The sequence below is a fragment of the Argiope bruennichi genome, chromosome 1, assembly GCF_947563725.1.
Source record: "Argiope bruennichi chromosome 1, qqArgBrue1.1, whole genome shotgun sequence".
NCBI lineage: Eukaryota > Metazoa > Arthropoda > Arachnida > Araneae > Araneidae > Argiope > Argiope bruennichi.
Genome location: NC_079151.1, coordinates 117,088,525 through 117,104,161, shown reverse-complemented (window position 1 = coordinate 117,104,161; position 15,637 = coordinate 117,088,525). Strand labels below are relative to the sequence as shown.

At 31.0% G+C, this 15,637-nt stretch overlaps 1 protein-coding gene across 22 annotated transcripts in view; it reads right to left on the bottom strand.

Annotated features, from left to right (window-relative positions):
• The window catches only part of LOC129979530 (uncharacterized protein DDB_G0284459-like), a 72,945-nt gene extending 71,282 nt beyond the window's left edge, over positions 1 to 1,663 (bottom strand). For 17 of the 22 annotated variants that reach the window (XM_056090717.1, XM_056090723.1, XM_056090721.1 and 14 more), the window contains exon 1: positions 1,387 to 1,662. In XM_056090717.1, the coding sequence (XP_055946692.1) occupies positions 1,387 to 1,458 (72 nt within the window). In that variant the 5' untranslated portion in view covers positions 1,459 to 1,662. Of the gene's footprint in view, positions 1 to 641; positions 694 to 1,386 lie in introns of all 22 variants that reach the window. The other 5 variants (XM_056090718.1, XM_056090727.1, XM_056090725.1 and 2 more) reach the window with 3 other exon arrangements.
• Positions 1,664 to 15,637: the final 13,974 nt, after the last annotated feature.

Here is a 15,637-nt window from a genome sequence, read left to right as displayed (position 1 = left end):
AGAGAAAACAAAATGCTGCTGTATTTAGTTCATATGAAAGAAGAGTAAGAAAGAGGTTAATTGAAAACAAATGCACTATTCATTAAATACAAAACTAGAATTATAAAAACTGTACATCTATAATTCTCACAAATCTTTGCGATGATTGCTCAAAAACTCAGTTAAACACTGTTGTAGTCATGTCCATTTTTACTTTCTCATACAAAGTATAAAAATTAAAAAGAATTTTAATTGTCAAAAGATCAGGATTTTTACATTTCAAATTCTTCCAAATTCCAAAAATGCATTTTAGAATTGTGTGAATTTGTCTTTGAGTTAGACAACTGAAGTTTGGCTCAAGAAAAAATGATTATATATATAAAGAGACAACTAGATAAAATTGAGTACATATTTTATTATTTATATATCTATATCAATTTTTAAGAAAAATTTGCCAATTATTTGTTAATTTATATATTCATGTAAAAACTATAATTAAAAAATGCAACTACTTAAAAAAGTAAAATTTAGTATGCGATCTAATTACTAAAATTGCAGATAATAATTGATCAGTTTCAATAAAATAAAAAGATGACAAAATCATGTAACTGGTTTCCTTAATTATATTACAAAACATGAAATAATTACGAATGAGACCTTACCTTTTAAAGCTGCTTGTATGTTATACAAGGAAAGGAAAATAACCAGCACTCACTGCAAAGAAATATCATTTACTTATATGTGACTGGAGAGCGATTGTCAATGTCATATCCCACTTTTTTTTATCTCATTTGTAAAAGCAGCTAACCTCAGTAATGTAATACATCTTACCTTGTTACTACAGTTTTAATTTTATTTATTTTATGACTGACGGAAAAGGTTTCCTATCTATGCTATAAATTTCTGATACAAATAGTCAGGCAATTACAACAGAATATCACTGTTTTACAAGTTTCTTTAGAAGTCCAGTTACAAAATAAAATAGCCCATTGTTTTGTTTTATTTCTTTTAATGTAATTACATTTCCTCAAGTGCCTTCGATGAGTAGAATAAAATACAACATCTGATCATTTATTTCAACATTTACAATTGATGTAGTCATAAAACTGAATTTTGAAAAATCTGAATGTAGGGGGTTATCTGTAAAATGATGCTATCAAAATTGGAATAGATTAATGAAAGACAATTTCGCTACTATTAACGATAGTTGCATTGAATAAAATAATTTTTATACATCATATGGATATTTTCTTTAGTTATATAAATGATTATATATATATATGTATATAAACTTCTATCGATATTAGGAAAAGAAATAGAACAAAAACAAGTTATGAATTACAAAACTGTGTGCACATCGTTCAACTGTCACTCTATTGTCTTTGTTTATATTTGCTCATAACTTACTTGCATACAATCTCCTGCTCCGATAACTTCATTCGGCGGAACCACGATTTCCAGCCCATTTATGAAAACCATTATTTTCAGTGGGTAGCACTTATACGGATAAGCAAGAAATTAATTTAGTTCTTGGAGTAAATCCTTGAATAGATTTCCAGTATTATCAATACAACATCACGCAAGAAAAAAAATTGGCACTAATATTTATCCCTTCAGGACACAAGCTCCCCATCTTTCAACGCATGCGCAGCTATTCTCATACACAGCATGTTTGGGATATTCACAGTACAATCCTCTCCGGCAACCAGCTGGTTCGCAGGAATTACTGATTGATACTGCTAAAAATTCAATATTTTGTGGAATTATTTCTTATGATTTCACAATAAAATACTTTTACATAACTACACATCTAAGACGTGAAATTTGCGCATTGCATTCTATTTCTAGATAACTGATATTTCAATCATTTATTTTTTTATTATTTATTTTTTAAACATATTTAATTAAATAATAAAAATTTATGTCAAACATTAGTTCATTATACATTGGTTCGATTTTACTTCGTCCTACGACTTCTAAAATAATTACTGCAAAAGAGGTGTTTTATATGCCTGAGCGTTTTCAAAGATTTTTATTTAAATACTAGCCGCCTTTGGCGACCAGCCGGTTCGCCAATCTTAATGTTCGTTTAAATTTTAATAATTAAATAGCTTGAACCGGAGTTTACCCCCTTCTTCGCCAAGTTGCGATAACGCGCCAAAGCTGGCAATCTTTATTATGCACTATGATTGAACATCTGCACCTTTGCTTTTGAACATTTTGCAAGGCCGTTGTTGGCGATTTTTAAAAATTTTGCCAAGCAGGGGGTTAAACTCCGGTCGTACCATTAAATATTTTACGCAATTCCAACTTTAATAGATTCTTCAGCAAAATATTTTAAAACTTCAAATTTTGATAGTCATATAATTCACTCATAATATTATAAAGGCCTTCAGTCATAACGTGATATGTATCTCTCTCATTTTCTGTTACCCCTCGTAGAATTTATGGTTTAAATTAAAGTGTAAATGATTAATCTGCAATTAATATAATAATATTTTTTACTGAAACAAACCATTTTTTTAATAATATGATTATTGATAATAGAGTGACTGAGAGTTTAAACTTTATGGGCACTAAAGAATATCTTTCTTAATTTATGTAATATCTCAAGAATTTGTCAACAAAATTTTCTCATATTCATCATTAACAGATCGATTAATTAACAATGTTTCATTTTAAATGCATCAAACACTAAGAAAATAAAATGAATCGTTTAAAATAATCGGTCGAAAACAGGTTTAAAAAAACTACTTAAAAAACGATGTACTTAAAACTATAAGCATATACAAAAAATATATAACTAACATAAATACAATTTACTTACAAAAGCATGCAACTAACCTAAAAATAATTTAAATCATCCGTTGATAATGGTTGTGATGGCAACAATCAGAACACAATGCGCATGCGTGAATTTTCTTCGCCATTTTTTCTACGCCAATTGGGGTAACGCTATGCAGATTATACAGTTTTAATTTCCTTTATTCTGTGTTATTTTAATTTAAAAGTACTTCAGAATGAATCTGAAACATGGATTCATTAACAATGTTTCATTTTAAATGCACCAAACATTAAGAAAATAAACAGAATCGTTTGAAATAATCCGCCGAAAAATTTTAACCCTAGCCTCTTGACTGTTGGGAGAAAAAAAAACTGAAGCTGTACTCATTTGGCGGTGGGGAAAATAAACGATTTTTTTGGCGGAAAAGATGGCGGTGGGGAAAATAGAAGATTTTTTTGGCGGGAAAGTTAGTTTTTAATTAATAATTAAAATTTCAAAAAAAGGGACCCCAGGTGCACATTCCCGACCTCTAAGGTATGCATGTACAAAATTTGGTAGCTGTATGTCAAATGACCTGGCCTGAAGAGCGCCAACACACACAAACACACACACACATTGAGCTTTATTATAAGTATAGATATAGATATAGATTATAGGATAGAATTTAAAAATCGTCTTTATTGGTGTAAAATCACCTGGCATTTCTGAGTCCTTTTTATTTTTTAATGATGAGGAAGATCTAGTCACTTTTGCAGAATCTTATTTATAATGCGAAACATAAATATGAACATTTATTTTTTTCCCCCCGGACATCCATGTAAAATAAGATAATGCGTTCCATTCCGAAAAAATAAACATTCAAGCAAAAAAAAAAATGTAACTTGTTATTTATAATGCGTGTTCTTTTTTTATTAAAAAAAGTGTTCTTTGTATACTTCGAAATCAGGCAAAAATGAGAAGTAACATCTCTCTATATAAAACGCTTACAAATGACTAATATTTTACGGACGGTTATTATGTAAACAATATTACACAGTCACAAATGTCAGTGAACAATATTTTTCAAAGAAGGGTGTGATTCAATTCCTTGATATGATTTTACTGATGATATTTCGAGATTCATAATCCACGATTTTTTGAATAATACATAATTTTGTTATTGTTATTCTTAAATATTTGCTTCAAATATTTGTTATTTTAATCATATTATTAATTAAAAATTATTAATTAGTATTAAAATATAAAATTTATTAATTTTAATTAATACTTAATTTGTTAATTTAAGTAACGTGTGATTGACTTAATTTTTCTATTTCAGCTTACTTTTTAATTTTGACTTTTTTCAAATCTATTTATTTAATTTATTTATTGAAATAAAAAATTTTTTTAAAAAGTTGAATTAAAAAATGATATTTCTTTAAAATGTTCACTTTAGTTCTATATTCTGTCAATAAATGGCGCCTGCAGAATGGACAAAATGAATAACAACTGAAGATTACACAGGCAATTAGAAATAATCTTTATGGGATAGAGCATTGTCAAGTGCGAATATCGGAAAGTCTAGGTCGCAGATACCATAAGCGAAGTAGTGACTGCACACTTACGAACATTTTCCTTTGAATTCTCCATTTCAGTGATATACGATTCAATGATATGGTAATTTGAAGAATAACCGGTCCGTTCACTTTTCAACCCATTCACGGATTTCTGCTTTTCTCTTTATGGCTTCAGTTAAGGGGATGGGGCATTCTCTGACGATACAAGAGAAGATATCCTGGTATCTGGCATTTCCTTTCCTCTCTCGGGAGAGTTGGAGACCAACCGATATCCCTTCTTTTCTTGAAGAGATGTCGACTCAAGTCGCTTAAATTTCGGCCGCTTAATGTCAATACGAGGAGTAGTTCCTTTGTTTTTTAGGTTGAAGGAAATCCACAATTCTTTTTATTCCTTTTCCACTTACAATTTATTTGCCTATTGCAGATTCTAAGATTTTGCATTAAAATCGTACATAAAATACACGATATAGGGAAATCGACTGATTCCTTCGATGACTTTTTGGTACATTCACCTAAGAATGATCGATGGTAACAAAAATTTTAAGCATTATGAATAATTTTTTTTTTTTTTATTTTTCAATACCCAAGGTAAAAATATCAATAATGAGGAAACTTGAGATTCAATTTACTTGAATTTGCAGTTGCAGTTTTTGATAATTCTACCTCATTTCTGCTGTTTTTGATACCGAAGCATTGACTAGTGTTTATTCATTATACGACTAGTGTTTAGTGTGAGGTTTCATTATACATTAACCTGAGAATGATCGTTTATATATTAATAAAGTTAAAAGTAAATTTATTTTTTTAAGTTGTTTATTTTCTACGTATTATACAGAAAAGGGGTATTCTTTTTTATTGAATATATTTTTAAAATAAGTTAAAAAATGTTATCGTGTAAATATTTCTCATACAAAATACATACTTTTATGGATGTGATTTCATAGATTGTTGTAAAAGAAATCATTCATTTCTTCTATGCAATTAGAAAGAATCATTAGATGAATGATTATTCTAGGCATAATAAATGTTATATTCCTTTTATAGGCTTTATGTATTTTTAAAAAAATATTTTGAAAAAGTATAATTTTTTTAAATCGAAAATTTCTGTTTTAAATCTAACTTTTAAGGATGGGTGATATAATATATTTATGCATTGCTCTGAAATGCGATTTTTTAAAAATAGAATTTTTCCATTTTCTATATTGTTTAACATTTGCTACATTTTTTACTACTTTTAAGTGTCCCAAATTGGGTAAAGATATTGCTTCCCCCTTCTGAAGATTTTCTGCCCACTAGGAATGCTAATTAATTCCCAGCCACCCGAAAGCAGTGTAAGTTACTTATCAATTTTCGCTTTGTGAAAGGAATAAATCCTCTTTTTTTCGATTTCTGAAAAAAATTAAAATTGTCTTGTAGCTTCAAAATGCAGCAAATCTATGTGGGAATTGGTAATCGTCTTTCAATTGTTTCATGTGACACTGCATAAAACTTACGTAAAAAAATGTTTTTTTCTATGTCATTTAAGAAGGTCTCAATCCTCCAAAAACAAAATTCATTTAATTTAAAAAGTAATTTTAGTTTTTCTCCAAAACAATCTCATGGGCAAACAATAATTTACTGAGAAAATGTTTGTACACATATGAAAGCTAAGAATTACAAACGCATACAAGCGTGAGTGTATAAAAGAATTCTCATATTAAAATTCGTATTTTTGATTCAGATTTATATATATATAATGCACACATTAAATAAAAAATATAAATTCATAATAACATATTAACTAAAAAAATATATATGCATACACTTTTTTAATATTGGAGAAAACTACGAAATTTTTGCCCTAAATCTATGAACTTCTTTCAAATGCTCTCAGTCAATAACTAATTCTCAGAATGAAATAGCCTTATCTATAATAGTTAAAATCTAGAATCTATAACAGTTAAAGAATTGACTTGGAATCAAACAAAATTACCTTTTCTTTTTTTAGAGTAGCATTGTTCATCATTACTAATTTCATGTTGAGATTAGTCAATTCTTAGGTAAATTTTCCCAACCCCCACTTTTTTAAATTTTCAATAAAAAATATTTAGAAATATTTATGATCGTTTCTTTTATTAAAACTTTCTCTGAAAAAATAAAATACAATTTCACTAAATGTCGTTTTCTGATCGTAAGACGTTTTTCCAATGATTGAACTAATCGTGCTGGGAAGCAACATTACAGGTTTGTAACACATTTGAAACAACGACATGTTTCAATCTTCCGTCCGTACTAAGGGATCATCATTTCATGCGCGCAGTCTCCATTTTCCCCACCTAAAGTTATAATGGACTGAGCTGATCTCGTAGAGAGCCACTGTATGAAAGATTCTCTAATGCACCAATCGTCCAAAAACTCGCTTAATAACTATTATTCTGGATGGATATCAGAAATGGTAATAAAAAGCTTTTAGAGATTGCAAAAAAATTGGCGACAAATTACCTCAAATTATTTCAGTTTTGGTGGCCGTACATTATTTTTAAATCTTATCTTAAATCTCAAAAAATATTCTTTTTAATGATATCAATTCCATTGCTGCCCAATTTCATCTTTATAATAAATAATATTTTTAATTCAATTTGGTACATTATCTGAAAGAAATGTTTTTAAATGCAGTTAAGGAATTCAAACGGTAAATCAAAGCATTCATTCGCGGGTTTTTACCCGTAATTAGCTCATCAGTAGGATTTTCACTTCCACTTTTATTTCGAAAAATATATACCTTTTAATCTGCAGTATACTGATTGAATTCATGTTTTTCAGTAGCACCAAATAACAAATTAATCTTTTAGTAACCTAAAAGGCAATAAACTGAGAGAACGAATTGGTCGCCAAAGGCGGCTAGTTATTGTAAAATGAGTTAGTAGCATGTATAGATATTGTCATATAAGGTGATGCTTCTCAGTATACGATGCAATAATTTTTCATGCTTTCGATGTCTTTCTTATTTCACTGAAAGGTTGTTGCTCTGTTGTATCGATTATTTCTTCCTCTTCTTATCAAATCTCTTTCTAGTTCTAGTTGCGTTCATCCACCAACTCATCGATGCAGTTGTTATCCACTTCTAGTCTAAAAATTTAGCCCTGAGAGTTCAATAATCTCTTGAATTAAGGCTCTACAGACACTTGCTTAAACCCGTCGGAGTAGCGTTCGACAACGCTATCTGGCCCAAACTTCTTTCATGTAAATGCATGGGTTCTCTTCAAACAAGCACTTAATATAAACTGATACAGGCCAATCCAGCATGTGACGTCATGATGTCTCCTCGATATTCATTCTGCGAAACATTGCTCATTAAACGAGTCTCTTTTTCAAAATCACTCATTATGCGATGTGCTCGTTAAACGAGGTTAGATTATGTTTGAAAAGAAATCGGAAGCACGTTTTTTTCTTTTCAGCACATTTTTGAATAAAAAATAATTTATAACCAAAAATCAATTTAAATTTTATGTTACAAACCACTAATTAGAATTGATATATGATTTGATATTAAAAATATGGTTTTTAATAAGATTTTTGTATTCCTTTAATTCCGTATATATATATATATATATATATATATATATATATATATGTGTGTGTGTGTAGGACTCAGAAATCACTACTATTTTAGAACGCACATTTAATTACATTTAGGACGATTAGGACATTTAGGATATATATACATTAACATAAAAGAATTGAACATTCAGTAGATTTCGTCGAATACGTCGCATCTCGTCTCGTCTTTACTTTCGTCAAGATCCGTCTGATCTGACACGTCTTTAGTCTCGTCCAGATCCGTCTGATCTGCCACGTTTTTACTCTCGTCTAGATCCGTCTGATCTGACACGTCTTTACTCTCGTCCAGATCCGTCTGATCTGACACGTCTTCACTCTCGTCCAGATCCGTCTGATCTGACACGTCTTCACTCTCGTCCAGATCCGTCTGATCTGCCCTCCATCTAACCAGCGTCAACTCCGTCTAACAACCAGCAGATGGCGCTCGCCAACAGGCGCTCGTCACTACATTCGGCGATCCTGACGTCTCTTTCGTCCTCGAAAGTTAAAGTAGAAAAATCTGAAAGAATAAAAAAAAGAAAACAGTATCTGGATAAAACAATAAACATTTTTTTTTCTTTTAGTCTGAAGACCATGCTTTCATGAAATCGGCTGCTGTGGAAGTTGTATTTGGTCCGTCATGACATCCAACTTTTTCCACGTCATAGTGATCCTTAGGTTTGACCTTAACAATCCGATATGGTCCATGAAACTTTGGTCTTAGTTTGAGTCCAGTTCCAAACTGCGTCCGTTGTATGGCCACTAATTCACCAAGTTTGTAGATGCGCGCCACTTTTCTTCGTTTGTTGAAACTTTTCCGATTCTCTTCTTGCATCTTCAAAATGTTTTCCCTTGCTTCTTCTCTCATATTATTTCGATCTTCCATCATTGCTTTTGTGTATTCTTCTTCCAATATTTCCTTTAAATGTAAATCAGTTGTATCTTTTAATTTTACACCAGTTAAAAGCTCAAACGGGGTAAACTTTGTACTCCTCGAAACAGTACTATTGATTATTTTTTGCACTGATGCAACATGTTTATACCATTTGGTAGGGTCTGTTATTGAGAGTTTTGATAGAATGGGTATTAAAATTTTATGCATTACTTCAATTTGCCCATTTCCGCGAGGAATTCCAATGCTAATTTTGAAATGTTCAATATTTTCATCTTGACAGTATGTTTCAAATTCTTTTGAGGTAAAAGCTGAACCTCTGTCTGTTATTATTCTTGTCGGATTTCCAAAAGTAGATTGTTGAAGCTTAAGTTTAGTTATTGCATCCTGAGTAGATGTTGATTTAACCGGGTACAACCAGACAAATTTTGTAAAAGCGTCGACTATTGAAAAAATATGCTGATAGTTCTTATTTGTAGAAGGCATAGGGCCAATGAAATCTATGTGATATGTACTTAAAGGCAAATTTTCTTTTGGGATGGGGTTAAGGAAACCTTCACCTTTCCCACGTTTCTTATTACAAAGAATACACTCCACGCAATTGGCAATCACACTTTCTATTTTTGACCTCAACTTTGGTATGTAAAATTCTTGCTTTAAAATTTCTTCTGTCTTAGCCACAGCGTAATGTCCTTTATTGTGAATTTCTCGAATAATTTCTCTTTGTAATGCTTCTGGGACTATGAGCAATTCTCTACCATTATCGTATTTGTATAAAACTCCATTTCTCACAATGTGTTCACCGTCTTCTTGTTTATCTATCAAAGCTTTTAATTTCTTAAGGAATTCGTCCTGATTTTGAGCATTGGCTATTTTAGTGGTCACTTCACTATATGAACGAGTAACAACAAGTACTGCGTTTCGACTAAGAGAATCTACGTGTGCCATTTGTTTTCCTGATCTGTGAACAATTTGGTAATCAAATTCCTCTAATTGTAAAGCCCATCTTGCAACTTTTGGTGTAAGATCTCTTTTACTCATAGTTTGTTGAAAAGCGGAACAATCAGTCACAATTTTAAACTTAGAACCCAGTAAATAATGTCTAAATTTTTTTAACGCTTCGATCACAGCCAAAACTTCTAATTCATAGCTACTATATTTTTCTTGTTGTGGAGATGTTTTTCGACTAAAATAATGAATATGATAAAACTTATTGTCGGTTCCCTGTTGCAGCAGCACTGCTCCGAATCCCTGACTGCTAGCATCTGTATGGAGTTCTAAAACTGATCCCTGTTGATAGAGATGCAAAATTGGCTCCTGAGTTAAAATATCTTTGAGTTTTTGAAAAGCTTCCTTTTGTTCAGATTCAAACTTAAATGCAACGTCTTTTCTTAGTAGATCACTAAGCGGTTTTGCGATTTTTGAATAGTGGGGTATGAATTTCCGAAAATAACTAGTAAGGCCTAAAAAGCTTTGTACTTGTTTAACAGTTTGTGGTTGTGGAAATTTTTGTACAGCTACCGTTTTAGATACAGAGGGCTGTATAGTTCCGTTTTGGATTCTATAGCCTAAAAATTCTATTTGTGGTTTTAAAAACTGACACTTCTTAAAATTAAACTCCAAACCGTACTCTGATGCAACCTGTAGAACACGTTGTAATTTGTGTTACAAAAGACGTAAATTTTGTGCTATCTTTCTCTACGTCTACATGAAAAAATCCGTTTTTCAAGTCCAAAGTAGTAAATATTTTTGATTGCTCAAGTTTGTCGAGCAAATCTTCTATGAGGGGTAAAGGGTACCGATCTTTAATCATCTTTTTATTTAGCTTACGATAATCAATGCATAACCTATAACTATCATCCTTCTTCTTGCACAAAACCACGGGTGAAGAAAAATTTGAACTACTGGGTTTTATTATCCCTTCCTGTAACCATTTATCAATCTGAGTTTCAACGAATTTTTGTTCTTTAAAAGGCAGCCTTCGAGGGTTATGACTAATCGGAATATCATCGCTCAATATTATTTTCATTTGCAAATCCGTACTTTTTGTTTTGTTTGGCGAATACTTATTTAAAAGACGATTTATTTCCTGTCTCAACGGTTTTTTTACATGACTCATGTCGATTTCATCATAGTTTATCGAATCCGTTAAATGAATGAAGTATGGGAGAGGATGTGTATTTATTTTATTGCCAGTCTCAGCAAAAATAGGTGCCTGACTGTCTCTTTTCAGCTCCGAGGAACGTAGTGATACGACCTTGACCTCGTTTCTCACCAGCCGGGTGTAATTTATTTGGGCTCTTTTTTCATGAATGATAATTTGATTTTCTTGGAATGAAAAGCTTAGGTTATTTAATACGTCCATGCCGATGATTATTTCGTTCGGCATTATTTCTAACACATACACATTAGTTGATATTACATATTCATCAATTAATATATCACAATAAAAAAAACCTAGAGGAGTAATGCTATCGCCACTTATACCAGCTAATTTAACATTATCAGTCGTTAAATTAGGTTTACCAATTTTCAAATAAAAATCATAATTAATCATAGTAATATCACTTCCAGTATCAATTAATGCATCACAATTTACACCATTTATTTCGACATTTTTACTAAGCTTATTTACAGTTTTTGGAGAGTTACGAGTATATACTTTATTAGAGAGAGACACTTTAAAATCTCTTTGCGGGCAGTTACTGGCTTTGTGGCCAAAGTTACCACATTGGAAACATTTCAATCCTTTGTTTTTAAACTTGCAATTAGTTGATTTGTGGCCAGTCTCATTGCAATTAAAACATTTATTATTACTCTTGTTATAGTAATTATCATCAACATAATTCTTTTGAGCACGAACGAACGGCAATGGTGAATTTTTAGCTTCTTTCGCGATATCAAATTTACTTCTGTTTTCGGAAACACGCCAATTTCTGTTTGTTTCCTTTTTAAGGTGACTTCGTGCGGCTTCATATTCGTCCAGTTTATTAACCAAATCTTCTACTTTCTTTATTTTGGGCAAATCGTCGAGAAAATGATCGCGTACGTCATTTGGTATTTTACTCTTTAACTGGTCAACGACCATTAGCTGCTTTAAATCTTCAAAATCGGTTATTTCTAAACAATTTATCCATTCCTCAAAAAAGTTATTCAGTTCAAAACCGAAATCCCGCCATGATGAAGAAGAATCTCGTTTGTGAGTAAAGAACTTCTGCCTGAGTTGTTCGGAAGTTAATTTAAATCTTTTAAGCAACAGTTTTTTTATGTAATCATAGTCATTAGCTGATGGATCAGGTTCGCGAGCAATTAAATTGACTATATCCAATGGTAATAACCCGAGTAAATAAGAAATCCAGTTTTCTTTTGCAATGTTAGCTCTACTTATTTGTTTCTCAAATAACGAAAGGTAAACACTTATGTCTCCGCTATTATCATAATTCTTTAGCAATTTTAATATATCAGTCTTAGGCATATCTGAAACAGTTAAAGTATTTTCTCTACTTTTTAACTCAAGTTCTAACTTTTTCAAAGTATATTCACGCTCATTCTTTTCGGCTTCTGCCTTGGCCTTTTCGGCTTCGGCTTTGGCCTTTTCGGCTTCGGCTTTTTCAGCATCTAACCTTTCGCGCTCCTGAGTGATAGTTAAAAGTAAGTTTTTTACGAACTCTTCGTCATAGTCTTTCGACTCTGTTATCATTGTAACTAACTGTCGCACTTTGGCATCCTGTGGTGCCGTTAGTTCTAATTCGTCTACTAAAGTTAGTAAGTCGCTCTTTCGTGCTCGTGTAAGAAATGCCATACTTGAGAATAAATCAAAATTGTACTCACAATTTCTTCAACGTCGATCCACACTGCGTCAGTCCACAAGGAGTTGGTATCCAAAAGGTTTATTGTAGCACGTCAAATTGCTCTACGTCAAATTTCACTCCTGTTTGGCTCTTCTTTCGTCTATGTGCCGGTCTTCATTAAAATCTCGGCTGAACCCCCATATTTGTAGGACTCAGAAATCACTACTATTTTAGAACGCACATTTAATTACATTTAGGACGATTAGGACATTTAGGATATATATACATTAACATAAAAGAATTGAACATTCAGTAGATTTCGTCGAATACGTCGCATCTCGTCTCGTCTTTACTTTCGTCAAGATCCGTCTGATCTGACACGTCTTTACTCTCGTCCAGATCCGTCTGATCTGCCACGTTTTTACTCTCGTCTAGATCCGTCTGATCTGACACGTCTTTACTCTCGTCCAGATCCGTCTGATCTGACACGTCTTCACTCTCGTCCAGATCCGTCTGATCTGACACATCTTCACTCTCGTCCAGATCCGTCTGATCTGCCCTCCATCTAACCAGCGTCAACTCCGTCTAACAACCAGCAGATGGCGCTCGCCAACAGGCGCTCGTCACTACATATATATATATATATATATATAATTAAAGAGTTATTTTTCTAATTTGTTAAAATGTTATCTAACTTTTCGTCTCCGACGAATATATATATATATTTAAATACGAATTTATAGCATTAAATTAAAACTTTTATGAGAAAAAAATTCTTACAAAATGTTCCATGATAGTAAAATATTTAAAAATGGACCATGAAGAAAGTATAGTAAATTAAGTAAAGTATTAAATTATATGAAATAAGTATAGTATTGTTTAGTAAATAAATTATGCAATAATTATTGTTAATCATTAAAAGTTATTAATGATTAACAGGTGTGTTAATCATTATTAACACATAAAAATTTTATACATTCATGCATTAATTTGAAAGTATATTAATTATCAACAAATAAATTAAAGTAATCAATCAGATGATTAAAATAATACAATAGAGCAAATTAAAAAAAACAATTAAAAAATGGCTTTTAATAAAAATTGTTATTACGAATTAAAATATGCAAAATTAATTAAAAATTAGAACATTATATAACAAATTGAAATTTGCATTTTCATATATGTGATTCTTCTAGAGGGACCCCAAGTAATTCAGCGCCAGGGGCCCCTAGCATGTTTAATCCGCCTCTGTAGATAGGCATAACATCTATAAATTGTGCAGTGTGGAAATTAATAAAAACAATCTACACATCAAATTGTTTGACTATATCTTCTAATTGGCATATAGTTACTTCTTGGATGATTGGTGCAAATAAAGGAATTTTCAAAATTTATTTAATCTATACTTATATAAAGCTCAGTGTGTGTGTGTTGTGTTGGCGCTCTACAGGCCAGACCGTTTGACTTACAGCTACCAAATTTGGTACATGTATACCTTAGAGGTTGGGAATGTGCACCTGGGGTCCCTTTTTTGAATTTTTAATTACAATTTTAATTATTAATTAAAAACTAACTTTCCCGCCAAAAAAATCTTCCATTTTCCCCACCGCCAAATCAGTAAGGCTTCAGGTTTCTTTTCCCACTCTAATGAGGCTAGGGTTAACATTTTTCGGCCGATTATTTCAAACGATTCTGTTTATTTTCTTAATGTTTGATGCATTTAAAATTAAACATTGTTAATGAATCCATGTTTCAGATTCATTCTGAAGTACTTTTGAATTAAAATAAAACAGAATAAATGAAATTAAAAATTTCTATTCCACATAGCGTTACCCCAACTGGAGTAGAAAAATTCGCGCATTTGCTTTACCGTAACTGGCGTTGAAAATCACGCATGCGCATTGTGTTCTGATTGCTGACAACTTTTATCAACAAATGCGAAATTGATTTAAATTATTTTTAGGTTAGTTGTATGCTTTTGTAATTAAAATGTATTTATGTTAATTATATATTTTTTGTATATGCTTATAGTTTTAAGTGCCCCGTTTTTTAAGTAGTTTTTTTAAACCTTTTCAACCGATTATTTTAAACGATTCGTTTTATTTTCTTAGTGTTTGATGCATTTAAAATTAAACATTGTTTATTAATCGATCTGCTCATGATTAATCTTAGAAAATTTTGTTGAGAAATTCTTGAGATATTACATAAATTAAGAAAGATATTCTTGAGTGCCCATAAAGTTTAAAAACTCGGTGACTCTGTTTCAGTAATCATATTATAAAAAAAGTGCTCTGTTTCAGTAAAAAATATTATTATATTAATTGCAGATTAATTCTTTCCACTTTAATTTAAAGCATAAATTCTACGGGATCTAACAAAAAATTAGAGAGATACATATTACGTTATGACTGAGGGCCTTTATAATAATATGAGTAAATTATATGACAATCAAAATTTGAAGTTTTAAAATATTTTGATGAAGAAGCTATTAAAGTAGGAATTGCATAAAATATTTAATTATTAAAATTTTAACGAGCATTAAGATTGGCGAACCGGCTGGTCGCCAAAGGCGGCAAGTCCTTTAATAAAATAATAAGTAACTGAAATGTAAAAAAAATTCAATAACCTCGGGGCCTATTATTGCATAAAACTATTATACACCATTTTTAAATTCAGCTAACAACATAGCACATCATAATTTTTTAATATCAGAATATAAATATAATAAATATCCTAGCGGAAATGCCTTCAGTGTTAATACTACATTCACAATTTCATTCATCAAGCTCTTTCCGTTCTTTTAAGTTATCATGTACATAGAAAGATAGACAGACATTATTCCAAAAATGTTTTTAAGAGGATCAATTTTTTTTAACAAACGATTTTTTTTTCTTTTTAGATTTGGCATACAAGCAAAGGATTATTATATATTTTCTCTCTTTTCCTTTCTTTTTTTTTTCACTTTTTTTTTTCAAATAAAAAGAAACAAAGAATTTCCATTCTGCCTCAGGTGTTAAACAAATAAATAAATTGTTATTTGTATAACTACCTTTCT